Source organism: Trichechus manatus, unplaced genomic scaffold (assembly GCF_000243295.1).
Source record: "Trichechus manatus latirostris isolate Lorelei unplaced genomic scaffold, TriManLat1.0 scaffold00030, whole genome shotgun sequence".
Taxonomy (NCBI): domain Eukaryota; kingdom Metazoa; phylum Chordata; class Mammalia; order Sirenia; family Trichechidae; genus Trichechus; species Trichechus manatus.
In genome coordinates, this window is record NW_004443966.1 from 22,242,745 (window position 1) to 22,265,137 (window position 22,393).

General features: G+C 37.1%; 1 protein-coding gene across 1 annotated transcript in view; it reads left to right on the top strand.

Moving 5' to 3' along the window:
- SCAPER (S-phase cyclin A associated protein in the ER) overlaps positions 1-9,410 on the top strand; it is a 119,099-nt gene extending 109,689 nt beyond the window's left edge. Inside the window, exon 16 of the mRNA XM_023729873.1 lies at positions 8,076-9,410. Coding sequence (XP_023585641.1) covers positions 8,076-8,214 — 139 coding nt within the window. The 3' untranslated portion in view covers positions 8,215-9,410. The remainder of the gene's footprint in view (positions 1-8,075) is intronic.
- Positions 9,411-22,393: the final 12,983 nt, after the last annotated feature.

Below are 22,393 nucleotides of genomic sequence, written 5' to 3' on the forward strand. Positions count from 1 at the left end.
ATATGTCATCCCATTGCATTCTTGCCTGCATGGTGTCTGCCAAGATATATCAGAGCTTAGTCTTAATTGGTTTCCCTTTTTGTAGGTAATATCTTGCTTTTCCTGAGCTGCTCTCATGATTCTTTATCTTTGGTTTTGGAAAGTTTGATTATGATATGTCTTGGTGATTTTCTTTTGGGGTTTTTCCTATTTGGAGTTCACTGAGCTTCTTGGATGGATATCTTCTTGTCTTTCATGATTATTAGGGAAGTTTTCTGCCAGAAAATATTCAAAATTTTTCTCTGTGCTTTTTTTTTGTCCCCTTCTGTTCTGGAATTCCTATCATGCACAAATTATTCCTCTTGATAGTGTCCCACATAACTCTTAGACTTTCTTTGTTTTTCTTCATTCTTTTTTCTGATTGATTTATATCAAGGAATTCGCCCTCTATTTTACTGATTCTGTCTTCTATTGATCAAGTCTACTTCTTTGTCTTTCCAATGAGTTATCTATTTCTGAAAATTTAGAGTTAATCTTCTGGATTTTTAGTTGCTGTTTTTGAATGGGTTCTAATTATTTATTGTCATTTTGTTCTTGTATTGTTTTCTTGAAATTTTCTAGAGTTTTGTCTGTATTTTCCTTGGTTTTGTCTGTGTTCTCCGTGATCTCTTCGAGGATCCTATATATAAGTCTTTTGAATTGTTTGTCAGGTAGTTCAATTACCATTTTGTCCTCAGGACCGTTTTCTGGCTCTTTATTTTGGTCACTTGCTTTAGCCATTTTGTCCTGTTTCTTCATATGATTTGATATTGCCTGTTGCCTTTGAGGCATTAAGAGGTTATTATATTTATTGATTGATTGTATGTTTGTTTGCTTCGTTCTGATTTTTTGTTTTATTTTGTTTTGTTGTGTCCAGGCTGGCGGGGCTTGTGTGGTTTGTTGGTCTCAGGTTTGGCAGCACTAGAGTGTTTGCCACCTGTCTCCAGGTGAGAGGGGCAGCAGCTGGTAGTGAGATTGCAGGGTCTCTGTTGGTCATGTTGGGCAGCTGTGGGCAGTCTGGGCAGGTGTTTGCTGCTGTCGGTAATCTGTCCAGTGGCACAGGAGCAGACAGCTGCACTCGTTGAATGAGCAGGGTTGCGGGTGTGGTGGGTGTGGTGAGCGAGCAGGGACATAGTCACTATCCATCATCAGGTGAGGGGAGGGGATCTGGAGGATGGGAGCTTGGGTGGTGGCTGAATGAGTGTGTGGGAATGCAGTCGCCATCTGTCACCAAGTGGTGGGAGGAGAGAAATGGGTAGTAGGTGAGCGAGCTTGGGCAGGAGGGGCGGGGCAAGCACTAAGCACTCTGCCAAAATTGTCTTCCTGCCACCCAGCAGGGTCATCGGGGTCATCCAGCAGTGAGGAGGGCTAGGGTAGTGGTCTGGGCTGTAGGAATGGGGTGGTTGTGCTGCTAATCATCAAGAGGGTGGGGGTTAGGGAAGTGTGTTCCTCTGGTCACCGGGCGATGTGCCTAGGCGCTTCCCATCAGCGTAGCTGGAAATCAGGACCTTTTTTCACTCTGGGTATGTCTCCACAGTTAACCTGTGTCCTGTTAGGAATTCTGTGAAGTTGCCTTCTGTGCTCCTCACCCAGGATTGCTGCTGTCTGTGTCTCAAGATGGCTGCACTGTGCTGGGCTGGCTGGCTGGCTGGGCCTCTCCTCTATCTCTTCTCGTTCTCTGTTTTTAGTCCATTTCTTCTTCCAGTTGGTGTTCGCTCTAGTTCTTTATCCTTTCATTTGATGCTCGGGGTTGCAGGATTGTCATCTGTATCCATTTCACTTGGTTTCTTGGGTCTTTGCTGTAGAGGGGCAGCATGGTGTGTCTGACTAAGCCACTATGTTTGCCAGAACTCCTCTGTTCCCTTAGTTCTTGTGCATGTTGATAATTTTGTGCCCTCAAAAATCAGTTTCACTAGTTACAGAATCATTGACTTTCATGTTAAATACTACTAGAGAATAAGCTTCAGACAATCAGAATAATTAAAGAGGTATCAGTATAAGGACTGGTGATGAACAGTAAAGTTATAGTTTCTTGTAGAACTAAAATTAACTGATGGCTAAAAGGAAACAGATATGTAATGCCTGTATCTCAGAGAATTGTACAGTATAACTCTAAGAGAAATATAAGGGAAATGGGGAAACATATGAAAAATATTTAACAACTCTGTAATTATAGTTTGATGATGTTATTTATGTTTTTCTGAGAATATTGTGCGTGTAATGTGGGATAAAGGAGAATATTGTTGTTATTGTGTGCTGTCGTGTCGATTCCAACTCATAGCGACCCTATAGTGCTAGAATTCTTTCATCCCATGTGTTCCTGAGAGCCTGAATTTTTTATCTGGCAGAAAGGAGACGGATGTAATACAGTAGAGATGAGGTAAAATTCCTGTAGGGCTGAATTTGAATAATATGAACTCATAAGTTATTTTATCTTTATGAAAGTGATGTATGCGTGTATGTCTATGTACATATGCGTGTATATATATTTTATGTATATGTGTATTTGTTTCCTAACTCCGTCCGTTGAAGAAGCCTAGAAAACAATGACCAACTCAGTAGCAGTGCGCATCCAGAGTGCTTGCTGATTTGGGGCTTGAAATACCATTTCTCACTTAAAAGAAATAAGGGCTTCTTGGAGAAATGCCAAATTCCAGATCTGAATGTCTTATGATGCCAGATAGCAGGGAAGCTCTCAAGGACTGCTAGTGTCTTGACAAAGGACTTAGAAGCCAGTGGGCCAAAGATGGGACAATTTGAGCTTCAAACTGCAGCTGATCAAAACCTATGAAATAAATTAAAATCATGAGTTATAATGATATTTAAAAAAATTAACCGGTGAACTTTAGAGGATGATAGGAAACCAGTTATTTTGGAAAAGAGTAAATGATTTTTTCCTTCCTTATATGAACTCAGTCACCAAATAGTGGATGAAAAGCAATATCTCCTTATAAAATTATCCCATCTAATAAATCAACCCCTTCTCTCTCCAGTTACCCTTCTGTCTTTCAGAAAAATTCAGTTCTGCAGACATTAGGTGAGGCAGCACCAAGTAGGCATCTGTCTTGGGTGGGGAGGCCTAGCAGTGGCACAGTGGGGGTATCAAAGCTCATCAGGGTAAGGAGGACATTTAGTCATGTAGGGGAGTGGCCTGGTGTGCAGACTCAGAGCCCAAGTGAGGTGATAGGTGCATCCACATGGAATGGGGCACTGGAGTCTGGTGGGAAAGTCAGAGCAGAGTGAGGAAGGCATCTCTATGTAAGATCAGCATGGCATGATCTGTCAGAGGCCAAGTGAAGGGGAGCCTAGCAAAGGGTGTTGAAACCTAAGAACCGAAAGTGGGGTACCAGAGCTCGAGCAGAGAGATCATAGTGCACATACAGCAACAAAGATGGATGATTGGTTACATACAAGGGATGGTGAATTAAGTAAATATACTAAGGATGATGGAAGGCAGGTTGCTCACTGCTGGAGAAGAGAGTTACAAATACGGTTACAAATAAGGGGGAGAATTGAAAACCCTGTGGTGATGAGTTGAAATTGGGAACATCAGTCCTAACTCATGTTTTTCAGTATATAGATAGATAAATGTAGATGTAAATGTGTGGCTATGTGTATATATTCATTTTTTACAAATATTTTATATTTATTTATTAAATAATATGTACACATTCCCTGGCTCTGTCCACTGAGAGACTGAGTGACCTGGGAGCAGCAATATCCTAATAGCATTGAGCATATCTAGCATGCACATCTACGACTAGGGGTGGGTTAGTTCCCTAAAAGGGAAAGATGGGTTCTATTTCCACAAGAAGGGATACTGGCAGACAGAAACAAAGGTGTCCACTGTCGGAAGCAATATATGTACATTGATTCTTTTCATCTTATATAGGGAATGTCAAAAGGTACTATTTGATTTCCTAAGTTTATGCATTTAGAATTATAGATGTAAGCATATTATTTAAAAATAGCAACAACTAATTTAAAAAAAAAAAAAAAAAGCCCTGTTGCCATCAAGTCAATTCCGACTCATAGTGACCCTCTAGGACAGAGTAGAGCTGCCCCATAGGATTTCCAGTGAGCAGCTGGTGAATTCGAACTGCTAATCGTTTGATTAACAGCTGAGCTCTTAACCACTGCACTGCCAGTAGTAGCCCTAAATTTCGACCATGTACCTTTCAAATGGAGATGAAAGAAAAAAAAGTTAATGTATTTATGTCTTTCTAAAATCTATCCACACTAAACACCTGTTATTTCCTAAAGCTGATCCAGTCTCCTTTCTTACACTTTTACAAATCTTCCCACTGATCCTAGTGGGCACCCAGAACTTTACTGTGATTGATATGTTAGGGCCCCTTAGAGAGGTACGTTTACATTTCACATTTACCAGTGACAGATCTGAGCTTAGCGCTATTGTTGGAATTTGTTCAAGTATTAAAAAGAAAGTAGCTGATCTTATAGCATTCTCATAGCAACCATTGTGAGGATGATGCAGGACCAGGCAGTGTTTCGTTCTGTTGTACATGGGGTTGCCATGAGTCACAACTGACTCAACAGCACCTATAAACAACACATTTTCCACAAAGCCGTTACCTGACAGACTTCTCATATTCTAGGATAGGAGTTACAAAGCCTCCACTTTTTCTTTTTTTTGCTGGAAAAATTATCTGCTGTAAGTAACCCAAATGACAATTTCTATATTAAACATTGCAGTCTGTAAGCAGCTCCTGTTCTTGCATTGTAGGGAATAGAGCTTTCAGGACTTGTCTTCTGCCGACATTCTATAATTATTTATAGTATGAATCAAAATCTGATGCTTTTTTCTTGAGAAGGGCTATATTCTTTGTGGTACTTCTCTGGAGGCATGGAATGGGACAGAGGTTTAGCTCATGTTACCAAAGCATCTCCTTGATTTGGCCTTCTTCCTTGAAGGGTAGGTTCATATGAATCCCAGATTTGATTTACCTCAGGGTGAAATACAAGCCTCTTGTATTCTGTGAATTAAAACGGTCTTGTGCCTCCCTAAGTACCCCTGGTTTCAGTGGAATGTCAGCATTCTTGGTAAGAATACTACTAGATTCATATGCATCCATTGCTATGGCTAAGATATTTAGTTACATAGTGTGCAGGCTTTATTCAGCCAAAAGCTGAAGTGGCTACTTATCTATCACAGAATGAAGTTCGCTGCCAATATTCTTCCACATGATAAGGTCAGTAACTTTAATCGGATGGGACTCCAGCCCATATTCGATTAGACGGGAAAAGAAGTATGTTGCTATTATTCTATTTTTGTATTTTTTTAATCTTCCTTTTTTCCTTCTGTTAGATTGAGACCTTCTGTCAATGAATAGTAATAGAAGTTGACCATTTATTGAATGTCTGCTTTAATGCATCGTATTAGGTACATTACATTAATTATGTCTACTTTTCACAAGCTCTGAAAGGGGAAAAAAAATTATCCACACTCTAATGATGAAGAAACTGAGATTTAGGGAAGTTAAAAAACCTTCCCGGTATTTACACATATGGTGTGTGCTGGTGCCAGGATTCAAGCATAGGTACTTCTGATTTTAGGGCTTGTATTTATTCATTGACTTATCAAAGTAAACGTCATATGGGTAGCTTAGGTTTAAACTGGAGTTTACTAGTGTCTTTTGAGCTACATTGCTGTTGTAGTCTTTGAGAAATTCTTTAATTTTACATAAATAAAATTGTCAGTGAAGTTGTATTCTAGAAAAGTGTTCATTTGTGAATAAAATTTCTTTATTTGACTTGATTTATATGATACAGAGACAAAAGCATGAAATTTGAAGATCAAAGGCCTAGGTTTTGAGTTCCAGCCAAACCAAACCCACTGCTGTTGAGTTGATTCTGACTCACAGTAACACTACAGGACAGAGTAGAACTGCCCCATAGGGTTTCTAAGGAGCACTTGGTGTATTCAAACTGCCGACCTTTTGGTTAGCGGCTGTAGCTCTTAATCACTGTAACACCAGGGTGTGAGTACCAGTGATACCTTTTACCAACTGTGTGACCTTGGGAAAGTCACCCAATTTCCCTGATCCTTAGTTTTTTCATCTTTCAAATGGGGATAGTACTAATTGACAATGTTGAGAGGATTAAATAAGATAACATTGTACTTTGTACTCTATAAAGTTATAGATAATAAATTAACTTAAAAAAGAAATTTCTTTAGAAGACTATTCATTTATTAAATATATGATGAGTGCTCTTTTGTATAACTGCATGCTGGGTGCTTGAAATAAGGTAGTGAACAAGGTAGACAAGGACACCCTCTCATGAAATTTATACTTTGCTGCTGCGTTGTCCAATATGGTAATCAACAGCCGTATGTGGCTGTTTAAATTACCAAAATTAAATACAATTTAAAATTCAGTTCCTCAGTCACACTAAATACATTTCAAGTGCCCAATAGCCACATGTGGCTAGCAGCTACCATGTTGAACAGTGAAGATATACAGCATTTCCATCATTGCAGAAATTTCTCTTGTAAAGCTCTGTGTGGGAGAAGCAGACAATTAATTAGATAAGTATTGAGTTCACTTATCATGAGTGCTTGGAAGGAATAAGCAAATCAGAAAAATAATGTTTAAGAGTTGAGGGATAAGTAGGCATTTTCTAGGTAATGTGGGGGTAGAGAAAGCATTTCAGAAGGAAGGAGTTGCATATGCAAAGACACTGAAGCATGAAGAAGAGAGAGATTGAGGTCCAGAAAGGGGATGAAATGCAGAGCCTGTGTGGAGGGATTAGCTCTACATAGGAGGAATGAGCCTTTCTTCATTGTAATAGGACAAACAGAGGGGAGGGGACAGGTCAACATGCAGATAGACTTGTAGATTTTGTGGCAGAAAGGGAGGGTTTTCTTGTTCCAATGACTTCCATTTTTCTCTGTGAAATGCAAGATCTTCTGAAAGCAAGAGAGCAAAAGGAAAGAGTGGAGTTTTGAAGAGTGGGGAAGGTATGAAACATGTCTTTGAGGAGAGTGCACAGACTAGAAAGATTAGTAAAATTGTGAATATGTAGTCATACCAATCTTTTGCATGGTATAATTTTTTTTCTAGGTGAGACATGGAAAAGGCTAACGGCTGTTCATTAATCCAGCTAAATAAATCAATGCATGTAAGGCACTGATAATGGTGCCTGGCCCATAGTAAGGACTAAACAAACATGAGTGATTATTAACCACTGCTAGGGTTTGGCTAGTAAGAGTAAGCAAATAGAACAACAGAGAAGGAATTAGGACATTTGCAAGAATGGAAGTAGAACAATAGGGGGATGATATATAGGGAAAAGGTGGAGAGATCCATTGAGTGAGGAGCCTGGTGAGTATCTGTTGAGTATGTGTCAGTGGAATACTCAGGCAAGTATGTAGAAAGGATAAGAGAATTGGTCAGAGAGTGAGGTGTATGAAACAGAAGTAGGAGTTACAAAGAAGTATTAGACACAGTTCTCTCACTAAAGAATCTTACAATCTAGGTAGTTTGCGGTGTTTCCCTGTGAAAAACAAATTTGTTATAATTGCTTAATTGTCTAAATAAATGACATCAGCAGTGACAGGTAATCCCCAAACTGCCTATAAATTGGAACATGGGGAATTTGACATTCTGAGAGTTTACAATGCTTATAATATAATATACAAACCTTTCTTGAAGATTTAAGTCAAAATGTGGAAACCTGTTCAGGTTATTATACTCTGTTTCTCTGCCATCAGCCTGTCACTTCTGCACATTTTCCATCTCCAGTTCTGTTCTGGTTTAAGTGTCACACGGAAATTGATGGCAGCAAGTGCTCCAGCTGATCCTTTGGTTGGGTAATTCTGCCCTGTGGTTCTGTTTTGTGCCATGAGGTATGAATTGGTGGTTGTGAATATAAATACACCAACCTTAAGAGTTGTCTGGTTTTTCCTCCTTTCAGGTGTTCTGTGAAGCAGTTTCAGATTCAACACTGAGAGTAATTTGTGTTTTGAAGTGTTTAGGAAAATGAAGTATTGTAGTCTATTCATTAATATCGTTCTTTCCTTTCGCTTTATATTGAAGGCTTCAGCGATTAGCCAAAGATCTTCTGAAACAGCTACAAGTACAAGACAGTGGCTCATGGGCAAACAATAAGGTTTCTGCTTTGGATCGGACCCTAGGCGAGATCGCTAGAATATTGGAAAAGGAGGTATGTGACTAATCTCTGGACTTTGAACCTTACATCTTTGTGGTCCTTTCTCACTGTGACAGGACATAGGGTTGTATTGCATTCTCTCCATATACATGTTTCTTCTCTGTTTCCAAAAGCCAGTCAACAGTTGATGGATGTTTTTTACTTTCGTTTTCAATGAAATTGAGGTTGTTTTCAGTTTTAACTGAAGTACTTGGTAGAAAAAAATATGTTCTTTAAGTCATGGTTTTCTCAGTTCCCCACACAAACAAAATGAAATTATATAATCAAGAATAATAGTAATAAAAGTATATTGTATAATTTTATGACAGAAAACATAGAACCTTGAATTATTTCAAGCTCATAAACACAACTAGGAGGGGCCCACAAAACACCAGTTTCTTCCCTGTTTCCAAACAGAAGATTTGACAGTTTTGTTTAATGACCTAGAGACATTAAATGTCTCAATGACAGTTTAAAACTCTTTAATGATTTCACAAGTATTTATTATTCACTATAGAAAAATTTTAAACTTAAAGAGAGGAAACTTTCTGTAACATCTACTGGTAACATCATTGTTTTTTCTTCTGATGGCTTTTATTGTATATTTTTTGTATTATCTGGCTGATTTTATCATAAATATTTTTTATGTTTTTAAAAATTCTTTGTAAATGAATTAACATACCACAATATGTTTATACCATAGTGGTACAGTGCCATACCATATTTTTTTACATGTTACTGTAAAAAAATTAGCATAATGGGCTTCTGAAAATACCTAGTCGGGGGAGGGTGCAGCTGGCAAACAAACATAGAAGGTGCATGTTATTTGAGTAAAATACAATATTCAAAAGGATATGGTGATAAAAAAAACGCATAAGAACAGTAAACGCACTGAACAGCGAACTCATAGTGAGCAGCTATGAACTCACTACCCAACTTAAGAACTAGACCATTACCAGTACATTTAATAGCTCCCACTGTGATCCTTCCTTACCCCATCCCCCATCTCTGCCCCCTCAGAGGTCAGTACTGTACAGAATTAAAAGTGTATAATTTTCTTGTTTTTTAAAAATAATTTTATTGTTTTATCACAGAAATACATTGCTAAATAATGTATTATTTAGTTTTGGTTGTTTTTGACCTTTTAAAATATCATATAGAATTCTGAGTTTTTTTTTTTTTTAGTCAAAATTATGATTGTAAGTTTTATTTAAGTTTATAAATGCAGCTGGGTTTTTAAAATTCTTTTTATCTGTTGTACAGTAAATATTTCATGTGTTAATACTATACTATTTTTATCCATTCTCTTGACAAGGACATTTGTTTCCCGGATTGTTGTGTGTGTGTATGTCTATGCACATGTATACAAGTGTGTGAGAGATTACAAACAGTACTGTTCAAACATTCTTGTATCAGAGCAAATGAACAATAATTTCTCTGAAGGTGGGGTGTCTGAGACTTTAGCCTGCATCAGAATCACCTAGAGAACTTGTTAAAACAGATTGCTGGGCCTCACCTTGGCTTTCTGATTTAGTGGGTTCTGGAGTGGGTCCCAAGCATTTGTATTTCTAACAAGTTCCCCAGTGAAACTGATGCTGCTGATTCAGGAACCACACTTTGAGAACAGTGGCTCTAGTCTGGAGCAGATGCCTCAGAGGTGAAACTGTTGGGTTCTCAGGCATATGAATGACCAACTTTACAAGATAGTGCTCACCTACATTTTGACATCAGACATCAGACAATACAATTCTCAGTAGGAACTGAGAGCAACATATTCAGTTTGCATTGCAGCAGGGCCATATAGAGTCACTTCTTCTCTATAATATGTCCCTTTTGGAGTGTCAAGGAGTTTAGAAACTGGTAATTGTCAGACATGTGCTAGGTGGAATGTTTAGAGATTTGATATGCCTTGAGAAAAATCTCTAATCATTTTATAATTAGCACATACTGATTATTTTTGTCTTTATAGAGGATACTTATATTTTAAATTAAGAGGCATTTGCTTGAAGATACCACTATATCCACGTTGAAAGATTTTAATCTCATTGAATGTTATTTTAGATGGAATTAATCACAATCTAAAAGTAAAATGGTCTGTATAAGAAAGGTATTCAGTATGAGAATCTAAGTAAAGTTATTTCATTCACAGAGGGGCAATTTACTGGAATACCACTGATTCCTTATAATTTGGGGGAGAAAAATGTAGTCTGGCTCCCAGTCTAAATGGCCTGTGTCAGGAACCTTACTGTAAAGCTGTCCTCAGAGTATATACTGCAAGACCACCTAAGAGTCTAAACTTACCTACAATAAGATCCTTTTGCGACTTTTATAACTAAAATCTTTTTTACCTAGCCAAGACAGACTTACTTTATGTAGAATTCTGTTCTGTAGAGTTTTACTGACATTTCAGTGTAATTCAGCTGATGATATTTATGATTTCAGACTAGGAATTGTAAATAACCATTTGTTTTTGTTTGGAAAACTGCCTGGAGTAACAAAATCATTAGAGCCAAAGCCAAGTACCCAGTGAAGGATTTGAAAACAGCTTAGAAGTGACAAGGGTGGGACTGGTGGAACTGAGGAAGCTGTCACTGAGGAATGGTGAGAGGTGAACTTTGAGGTCTTTGCCTGCTTAATTTAGACCTCAGCACACTGATACTTTCTATTACTGCTTTGACACAGTTTTTTTCTTAGTTTTTCTGAAGTTCTAAAAACTACTTTAGAGCTAAAGGGTTAAACTTCTGATAATACAAAAACACTCTTGTAATGAAACGGATCAGAAAACTGAGAAGGATCTGGCTTCAGTGGTACTTAACTGTGTGGTCATTGTGTGGCCTGTGATGAGTTCTTCAACCTCTGTGTGTCTCAGGTCCCTTCTGCCTTTTTCATTTCTCTGCTTCTGTTCAGAAATTAAAGGCTTGTAAGCTTTGTTTGCAAGTGTTATGCTTTTTAAAAATGTCAGCCACGTCTGTGTACAGAAATATGGTGATGTATGGTATTTGCACCAACTTTCCCAGCAAAAACATCTAAAAATGCTGGATAAAGAAAAATTAAATTTTCTTAAAAGCATCAAAGAGCTCAGAAGAAATTAAAGAATTACCAGACCAAAGCAAAAGCAAGAATTCAGAAAGTGCGCTTATAATGAAGCGTTTGCTCTGCTGACAAATGTGAGTTATGGTTTTGCAAGCTTCATGGAGTGAGGGGACAAAAAGTAAAAGCCTATGGACTACCCAGGATCGGAAGCCTAATAGGGTATTTTCCCTCTGCAAATCTAAGACCATAACAGCCTACTCTTTGACGTAATCATGAATCCTCTCACCTCACCGTTAGGGACTGCAAAGAAGTCTTGGCACAGTGTAGAAATTATATCTGTAATCCAGTCCTGGAGTAGATTTGCAGCCCAAATTCACATCACCTGTATTGTTTCGAATGGTGAATTGAGTCTAACATGGTCCCATATTGATTAGTGGTGTCCCTAGGCACCTGACAGAAGAAAATATAAATCTTCATTGGAGGAAGACACTTTTATCCTAGGCCTCAGATAATTTCTGTTAAATAATGTTACAGGGACAAGTAGCCATAGTCAAAATAATTAAGCACAAAAGTTAATAAATCATGATGAGTGAGAACAAGCAGAAACTAGAACTTTAAGGCTTCGTGATTACCAGTCACAGATTTTTAAACTATGTTTGCTGTCTTTTAAGAAAATAAAAAGCAAGCTTGAAATGGGCCTAGCGAAATAAGTAATTTAGAACAGTTCTCCCAGTCATGACAACGAATAGAGCTGGACAAAATATGAACTGTGTAACTGAATTGTTAGCAAGGTAGTGAAGAATACTGGGCCAAGATCCTGGGAGTGTGGTATTTCAGGCTGCTTTTGCTCTGGGTACAATTGGTGATATGAAAGAAGTGGATGAGAGGCTCAGTAGTACTTTTGACATCATTGCAGAGCTGGTGGGAAAAATGTTGACTCTGGGATTTACAACGATGGGGCTGTGGCGATAACCCCATGTTTTGGATTGGGATCTTAAAGGACTACACTACGAGAGTGAGTAGACAGGAAGTACACCAGTCATTGCACAGACTGCAGCCCGGCTTCAAATCACCTGGGTGGCTAGGAAATCACATCCACAGAGGAAAAAAAAAAAAAGATCTTGAATTGCTAGTACCCCAGATGCCTAATAGAAGGAAATGAAAAATCTACTCTGGAGGAAGGCATCAACCTAAGTCTCACATTATTTTGACATAATAATTTTCAAATGCATTGTCTGGCACAGGAAAGTAATTAGTTAGCAAGACAATATGAATAAGCATTAACAGAAACAATCAGTGGTAGAAACAAGACCTACGGGGGCTTCAGAACTATGTTTACTATGTTCAAGGATATAAGTGTAAATTTTTTTTTTACAAAAAAGGTATAGCAAATTTGAAAGAAAATAGAAATTCTAGAACTGAAAAATTTAGTAATCAAAATTAAGAAAATAGATAATATTAGAATAAACCAGCTGAAGATAGAATCAGTGTACTGGGAGATAGGACATAAGAAAGAATATACCCTGAAGCATGGAGAGAAAAAGATATGGCAAATAAAAAATATAGTAAGAAGCATATAACATATAGTGGAAATGTCTAATTTATGTATAATTAGAGCCCCAGAAGGAGGAGAGAATAGGGAAGAAGCAATATTTGAAGTGATCGTCATTGAGAACTTTCTAAAACTTATACATCAATTCACAGATTCAAAAAGCCCAGTGAAGCCTGAGCAGGGTAAACAAAAAGGAAATACACACCTATAGACACCATAGTGAAACTGGAGAAAATCAAATTATAAACCAATGTAACTAATGAACTTGCATTCACAATTCCTAAACAAAATTTTAACAAACTGTATCCTGTACTATATAAGAAGAATACTGTATCACAAAAAAGTTGGATTTGTTCAGGATACTCAAATTTAATTTAACATTTGAAAATCAATCATAGTTTATCATGTTAGCAGAAGAAAAAAGAAAAAGCATATGATATCTCTTAAGTGTAGCAAAAGCATTTGTTACATTCATCATGAATTCATGATAAAGATTCACAGCAAACCAAAAATAGAATGGACTTTTTTTTTTTTAGTTGTTGTCGTTTAAGTGAAAGTTTACAATTCAAGTTAGTCTCTCATACAAAAATTTATACATAGGTTGTTATGTGACCCTAATTGCTCTCCCTGTACTGTGACAGCACACTTCTCCTTTCCACCCCTGATTTCCCCGTGTCCATTCAACCAGCTCCTGACCCTCTCTGCCTTCTCATCGCACCTCCAGACAGAAGCTGCCCATTTAGTCTCATGTGTCTACTTGAGCTAAGAAGCACGCTCTTCATAAGTATCATTTTATATCCCATAGTCCAGTCTAATCTTTGGCTGAAAAGTTGGACTCAGGAATGGTTTTAGTTGTGGGTTGACCGAGTCTGGGCGCCGTGCTTTCTGGGGTTCCTCCAGTCTCTGTCAGACCATTAAGTCTGGTGTTTTTACTAGAATTTGAGTTCTGCACCCCACCTTTCTCCTGCTCCATCAGGGACTCTCTTTGTGTTCCCTGTCAGGGTGGTCATTGGTGGTGGCCAGGCACCATCTAGTTCTTCTGGTCTCAGGATGATGGCCCTTTCTGTCTCTTGGGCTAATACTTTCCTTGTGTCTTTGGTGTTCTTCTAGAATGGAATTTTCTTAAGCTAACAAATGTTATCTACAAAAAGAACTTAGAGCAAGCATCATAATTAGTTGTGAAATGTTGAAAAGTTTCCCTTTGAAATTGGAAACAACAAAAAGAATACCTGCCGTCAACACTTCTGCTTAAAATTGAGATTCTGGCTGGTGTGGTAAGAGAAACAAAAGTTATAAAATTTTAAAAGGAATAAGTGAAATAAACCAAAAAAAACCTGCTGTTGAGTTGATTCCGGCTCAGAGCGACCCTATATGACAGAGTAGAACTGCTGCATAGGGGTTTCCAAGGAGCAGCTGGTGGATTCGAACTGCTGACCATCCGGTTGGCAGACAAACGCTTAACCACTGAGCCACCAGGGCTCCTAGTGAAGTAGTCGTTATAATTAAATGATCTAAGTTGTATATGTTGCTGTTACTGTTAGCTGCTGTTGAGTCAGTTCCGACTCATGTCAGCCCCATGTATTACACTGAGTAGAACTGCTCCATTGTGTTTTCTTGGCTGTAATCTTAATGGAAGCAGATTGCCAGGTCTTTTCTTCTGCAGTACCACTGGGTGGGTTCAGATCTTCAACCTTTAGATTAGTGGTTGAGCACAAACACTTTGCGCTACCTAAGGACCTTAAATTGTGTGCAGAATATTAAAAATAATTTATAGGTAAATTATTAGAACTAATAAATGAGTTTAACATGACTACTAGATACAAGGAAAATATACAAAAATCAATTACATTTCTGTATATGAACAACCAAAAGAAGATGATGTCTTTTTGAAGGTTACCATTTATAGTATCATCAAAGTATTAAATACTAGGAATAAATTTATCATGTTCGTGGATTGGAAGACTCACTCTAGTATATTTCTCTTTTCCCCCCAAACTGATTTATAGCTTCAGTGCAATCCCCTTTAAAATTCCAACACTTTAATTTGTGTCAGTTGAAATACAGAGCCTAAAATTTATATGGAATTTTAAAGAACCAGTAATGCCCAAGACACTATTGAAAAAGAATAATATGGGAGGATTTGCTCTACCAGTATCAAAACATAGCATAAAGTTACAACAGTTAACGCAGTGTATTAACAGTGTTAATTGTTGGAGGATGAAAAGAAGAATAGAACATAATAGAGGTCAGAAACAGTCCCATTCATTTGTCTGTGCTTGATCCATGACATGTGAGGCACTTGTTCACGCATATATGGAAAAAAGGGGTACTACAAAGTGTTTGATATGATCTGTTTAACAAATGATGCTACAATGATTGAATATCCTTATTTTAAAAAGGTGAAACTTGACCCTTACCTCACATCATAGACAAAAAATTAATTCCAGATGGACCTAAATGTCAAAAGAAAAAACAAATAAAGCCTTTAGGAAATAATACATAGAATATCTTCTTGATGAAGGTTTTTTCTGTACAAAAAAAGACACAAAAGACATTAACCCTAAAGGAAAATGTTGATAAATTTGACTGCATTAAACACAGGAACTTCTGTTCATCAAAAGACAAGCAACAGAGTGGGAGAAGATTTTTATACTGATAATCAACAAAGGAGTGGTTTCCAGAGTATATAAGGAGTTCCTACAAATTGATAAAGAAAAAGACAGACAGCCCAGTAGAAAAATGGCCAAGAGAATAGACATTCCAAAAGAAGAAATCCAAATAGCCAATAAATAAATGCAAAGGTAGCCAACCTGATCATTAATAAGGAAAATGCAGATTAAAAACTCAATATGCTACTGAGATTCACCCATCAGAATGGCAAAAATTAAAATGACTGAAAATACTAAGTATTGGCAAAAATCTGGAACAGTGGGTGTGCTCACACACTGTGATAGCATAAGTTGGTACCACCACTTTAGAAAACAGTTTGGTATTATCAACTAAAGTTGCAGGAATGCATATCATATGACCCAGCACTTCCACTTCTAGGTATATACCCTAGAGAAACCAATTCATATATACACCAGGAGACTGGTACACAAATGTTGAATGGCAGCATTGTTTATAATCTCCACATATGGAAAGTAACCCATGTATCCATCAACTGCTGGGTATATAAATTATTCATATGTTGTTGTTGATGGATGTCGTTGGGTCAATTCCAACTCATAGCGACCCTATAGGACAGAGTAGAACTGCCCCATAGGGTTTCCTAGACTGTAATCTTTATGGGAGCAGATCGCCAGGTCTTTTCTTCTGCAGAGTAGCTGGTGGGTTTGAACCGCTGACCTTTTGCTTAGCAACCAAGAGCTTAACCATTGCGCCACCAGGGCTCCTAATTTATTCATACAATGGAATATTATTCAACAATGAAAATGTATGAACTGTAGCTATGGATAACAACATGGATGCATCTCATAGTGTTTAGAGAGAGAAGTTGCCAAAAATATGTATACTATACAATTCCAGTTTTATAAAATTGAAGAATAGACAGAAGTATCTATATTGTTTTGGAATGTATACATAGTTGGGAAAAATATAAAGAAGGTAAAGAAAATGTTTCTCACAAAAATCGGAATAATGATTACTCGGGGAGGAGGGTGTGAGGTGTGCTTTGAAAAAGTCACCTGAGTGGTTTCTTGAGTTCTAACAGTCTTCTTTTTCTTGACCAGTTGGTGGTTACACAGTGTTTAAATTATAATTATTCTTTAAATTATACTTACATGTTTTCTAATTTTTCTGACTTTTCTGTCTGTTTATATTTCAGCATAAAATTACATTAAAAATTCAAGTTAAATTGCTCCAAAGACCCTTTTGTTGCAGAAATGTTAAATTATTTCAAATAAAAGGTTCTAAAAATTCTACATGCAAAGACATTTTCCTCATTCTTGCTGTTGTATTAAATTCAGGCCAAGTAAGCCTGATTTTTATTTGCATTGATGAACATTGCTTTTAAATTCGGATAGTAACAGCATCCCAGAAGCTTTCTGTGGTTTATCAGTAACACGAGACATTTGTATGCTGTTACCATAAGTAAACAGTTTAAGCAGATGGGTTGGACATGGAGTTTGTCCAGTTGCCTTTCCTGACTTTTTTAGAATCCTGCCAAATTTAAATAGAGATTCAGCTGTGAATCTCGTGAACCTGAATAAGCAAACCACATAGCTGACAAAATTCATAATTTGAACTAAATTAAGAGATGTCACATCATAATTTACTTTGTGATACCTGTAGCAAACCATATCATGTTTAGTGTTTTTGCAATTCTTCTTGCAAAATCCCAGTAACAGGTACCTATGGAAGGTAGAAAGGTAGAAACTCCCCCCCATACCCCCCTTTTTTTTCTGCTTTTTGCCAACTGAAGCTTGTGACTGTTTAACAGATGCCTAGACTGAGAGGAGATAAACCACTAAGCCCTGAGCATTAGCTTTTTCATCCTAATTGTGTTCAGAAGCAGGTCCTGCTAGATAACGCCTATCCCCCAAACGTCATGGTTTTGTTTTGTTTTTGCTTCTTATTTTCAGCTGGAATTCTTCAGTTGAGAGGAACTGGAAAGCATTCAGTACTATGAACTTCTTGTTTTGATTTCCTCACTACTTACGTTCTCAACTTACGTAGTTGTTTCCTCATAGCAGCTGATAAATAATTGTATACAGCCCATATGACACCCGTATTTTGTCAGAAGGTGACAAGTATAGCATGTGGCCCAAAGTAAAATGAAAATGTTTCTCAGACCTTCAGCTAGCTTGCATTAGAAGACTAGTATAAGGAAAAATAGAATTGTTATTTCAAAAATCTGACAGGTTTAATTTGGTTTGCATTTTTTAAAAAGAAAAGAGAATTGATAGGATCCTTGGGGGCAGTGAGTTTATTATGTTAATGAGGGAAGAACAACTCAGAAAAGGAGGGTGAGAATGGTTGCACAGTTCAAACAATATAATCAGTGTCACTAAATGGTGCGTGTAAAAACTGTTGAATTGGTATATGTTTTGCTGTTTGTATTCTCAACAACAACAACAAAATAAATACAAATTTTTTTTAAAAAAGACAAGAAAGTAGAGTAAAACCTGTGAAAGCCGGAACCTGTGTAAGGCTGAAACGTGTCATAGAAGGAAAACTCAAATATTTTCCACTAAATAGAGAACAGTAGAAAAGTGGTGACTGCTTCCTGTCAAAGGCAGAAAACTTGCAAGATCTGGAAAAACAAGGCAGGTTTCACTTTATTTGGAGGGAGACGAATTGACTGAAAAGGAGGATGAGGAACTTTCTGGGGTTATAGTCCAACTACTGTCAAGTCCATTCCGACTCATGGCGAACCCATGTGTGTCAGAGTAGAACTATACTCCATAGGATTTTCAGTGGCTGATTTTTTGGAAGTAGACTTTCTCCCCAGACCCCTCTGGGTGGACTCAAACCTTCAACCTTTTCGTTAGCAGTGGAGCATGTTAACTGTTTGCACCACCCAGGGACTAGGGGGTGATAGAGGTGTTTCTGTATTTTGTTTTAAGTAGTGGTTACTTAGGAGTGTGCAATTGAATACCTAAATCGGTGCATTTTGTTGTATGTTAATTATACTCAGAAAAAAAAATACGACTAGATAATAATGATTACAAAAGGTTTATATTTTTTTCAGATTCACAAGGTAAGGCTCGCTTTGCTAAAAACATTCTTAATCATCTCATCTGGAATCACTTATGGTGGCTTACTTATGAAAAGTACTCTTTTAAGCATGCCTATTTTTGAACTTTATGTAAGTGGAATCCTACTCTATCTAATTTTGGTGTCTTGCTTCTATCAGCATTATGTATTAAAGGATTTGTGTTGTAGATGGAGCCCTGATGCTCAGTGGTTAAGCACTCAGCTGCTAACCAAAACGTTGGTAGTCTGAACCCACCAACTGCTCTGCTGGAGAAAAAACCTTGGAATCTGCTCCATTAACGATTACATCCTAGGAAACCTTATGGAGCAGTTCTACTCTGTCATGTAAGATTATTGTGAGTCAAAAATAACCCGACAACACACAACAACATGTTGTTGTACGAATCCCTGGGTGGTGGAAATGGTTAAGCACTTGACTGCTAACCAAAAGGTTGGCAATTCAAACAACCGCAACAAAAGAAAACAAAAAACCAAACCCGTTGCTGCTGAATCTATTTCAACTCATGATGACCCCATGTGTGCAGGATAGAACTACACTCCATAGGGTTTCAAGGCTGTGCTCTTTCAGAATCAAGAACTCCTCATAAGAGAGGCCTAGAGTTCTGATTTTGAAAGGTCACAGCCTTGAAAACCCTATGGAGTGAGTTGGAATCAATTCAACAGCAACGGGTTTGGGTTTTTTTTTTTTTTTTTGGTGGTGGTATTGTAGGGTTTGTTTTCTCTATTGCTATATAGAATGCCATTGTATAAATTTACTACAATTTATGTATCCATTCCAGTGTTGAACATTTATATTGTTTTTATGAAAAACATGCTTATAAACATGTATCCTGGTGCTCATGTGCAAGAATTTCACTATGGGGTGGAATTCCTGGGTCACAGGATATGTATATCTTTAACTTTTCTTGATTATGTTAAATTGTTTTCCAAAGAAGTTGTACCAGTGTGCGCTTCTGCCAGCAGTGCATAAGAGGTCTATTGTTCTCTTCCTTTCCAACACTTAACGTTATCAGACTTTGAATTTTTGCTACTCTGGTGGGTCTGTAGTGCTATCTTGATTCAGTTTTAATGTGCATTTCTCTATTGACTAATAGATTCGGGCATCTTTTCATATTTATTAGCCCTTTGGATTTCTTCTTTTGTGACATGCCTGTTCATGTGTTTTGCTCATATTTCTGCTGATTTGTAGGAGTTCTTTGTATATTCTGGACACTAGTCCTAGGTTATTCAAATGTATTAAAAATATCTATTCTCATTCTTTAGCTGTGTTTTTACTCTCTTTTGGTTCTTTTGATGAACAAAAGTTCTTAATTTTAATGTCAAATGTATCAGTATTTTCTTTTATTGTTAATAGTTACTAATCTTCTTCATAAAATATCGTCCCACCCCAAAGTCGACGGCACCTAACAACAAAAGCAAAGTCATTAAGATAACCGATTGCCATTGAGTCGATTCCAATTCCTAGCAACCCTGTAGGACAGAGTGGAACTGCCCCATAGGGTTTCCAAGGCTGTAAATCTTTAGGGAAGCAGACTGCCATGTCTTTCTCCCTCAGAACAGCTGGTGGGCTTGAACCACCAACCTTTCAGTTAGCAGCCAAGTGCTTAACCACTGTGCCACTAGGGCTTCCAAAGTCATTAAGATAGTTTCCTATATTTTGAGGTTTACAGTTTTTATTTTTAGTCTGTTACAAAAAGTCTTACTTTTAGTCTATTACTTACAACCTTTACTTCCAGTCTGTTACCCATCGGGAATTAGTTTTTCTGTTTAATATGAAGCAGAGGTATAATTTCATTTTTTTTTCCCATCAGGATAGTTAATTTTTTGAGCACCACTTACTAAAAACATCAGTTTTCCACGCTGTTCTTTAGTGTCTCCTCTGTCATAAATACATGGGTTTCTTCTAGCTTTTCTAGTCTTTCCATTTTTAGTGTTTGCCTTCCCTTTTGCCATTGATTACACACTTTTCATTTTCTGAGTACTATAACTTTGTAATAAGTCCTGATTACTTCTAATTTAATAATTCTCTCTAATACATTCTTAAAACCATTCATTGAGTTTCTACTTTTAATTACACTTTTATTTTCCACGTCTAGAAAGCCTGTTTGGTTCTTTTCCAACTCTGCTATGGCCCTTTTTATAATTTCTTTTTCTTTGTAGATATTTTCAAGCTTATTTTTTATGTATTTAAAAACAAAATACAGTTTTTTTAGGGTCTGTGTTTAATAATTCCAATATTTCAAGTCTTTGAGTGTGTGTTTGTATTGTCTGTTGTTTTTACAAGTTCTCTCTTATGGTCTCTTATTTTCTTTTTTTACTTGGTACTTTTTCATTACATGGTGGTTATTGTATTTGTTGAGAATTTTAAAAAATCTATATTCATAAGGTATATTAAGGGAGCCCTGTTGGTGCAATGGTTAAGTACTTGGCTGTTAACCAAAAGGTTGGCCGTTTGAAGCCATCCAGCGGCTCCACGGGAGAAAGACCTGGTAATCTGCTTTCATTAAGTTTACAGTCTAGAAAACCCTAAGGGGCAGTTCTCTGTCACTTGGGATCACTATGAGTTAGAATCCACTTGACAGCACCCAACAACAACAAAAAGGTATATGGGTCTATAGTTTTCTTTTCATGTGGTGTTTTGGCTGGCTTTGGTAACAGGGTAATGCTGCCTTATAGAATGAGTTAGGAAGGGTTCCCTCCTCTTCTGTTTTTTGGAAGAGTTTAAGAAGGATTGATATTAATTCTCTTTAAATGTTTGGTAGAATTCACCAGTGAAGCCATTTGGTTCTGGGTTTGTCTTTTCCTTGCTGGGAGGTTTTTGATTGCTGATTCAATCTCTTTACTTGTGATACATCTATTTAGGTTTTTTATTTCCTTTTGAGTTATTTTTGGTAGTTGGAGTGTTTCTAGGAATTTATCCACTTCATCTACGTTGTCTAATTTGTTGGCATATAACATTCTCTTGTAATTATTTTTTTATTTCTGTAAGATAGGTAGTAATGTCGCCATTCTCATTTCTGATTTTAGCAATTTGAATCTTGTTTTTTTTCAGTCAGTCCAGCTAAAGGTTTGTCAATTTTGTTGACCTTTTCAAAGAGTCAACTCTTGGTTTTGCAGAGTCTATTTTGTTTATCTCTACTCTAACCTTTATTATTTTATTCCTTCTGCTAGCTTTGAGTTTGGTTTACTCTTCTTTTTAGTTCCTTAAGGTATAAAGTTAGCTTACTGATGCAGGCATTTACAGCTTTAAATTTCCTTCTGAGCCCTGCTTTTGCCTGCATTCCTTAAATTTTGGTATGTTGTGTTTTTATTCTCATTGTCTCGAAGTATTTTCTAATTCCCTTTGTGATTTTTTTCTTTGACCCATTGTTGTTTGCATGCAGTTGTTTAATTTTCACGTTTTTGTGAAATTTCCAGACTTCCTTCTGTTACCGATTCTTAGTTTCATTCCATTGTGGTTAGAGAAGATAACCTTGTATGGTTTCAATCTTTTTAAATTTATTGAAACTTGTTTTTTTACTTGTGATTATTGCATTTGAACAATTTTTAAGAATAACTTGAGGCCTAATATAATGGTACTTTCCTCTGGAAATATTTTTATTTACTTTTGGTAGATACAGAGAATATTACTATTTCTGGAAACATCTTAATCCAAGTTTAAGACCTAGGGTTCCCTAGACCACTGGAGTGTCCTGAACACAGGCTAAAAGTGTGTGGATTGGCTGATTATTTCTATTTCATGCATGTCCTGAGGGTGATACTTTTCAGAGACTTCGTGGTAATGGTTCACCTTGAATCAGTTTTATAAATGCTTCTCATGAATCAGCAAAAACATCTTCGAGTGCTGTGCTTCTGTCTCTGGATTTTCAGCTTCTCAAGTTTTGGCTTGCAGTTTGTTTCTAT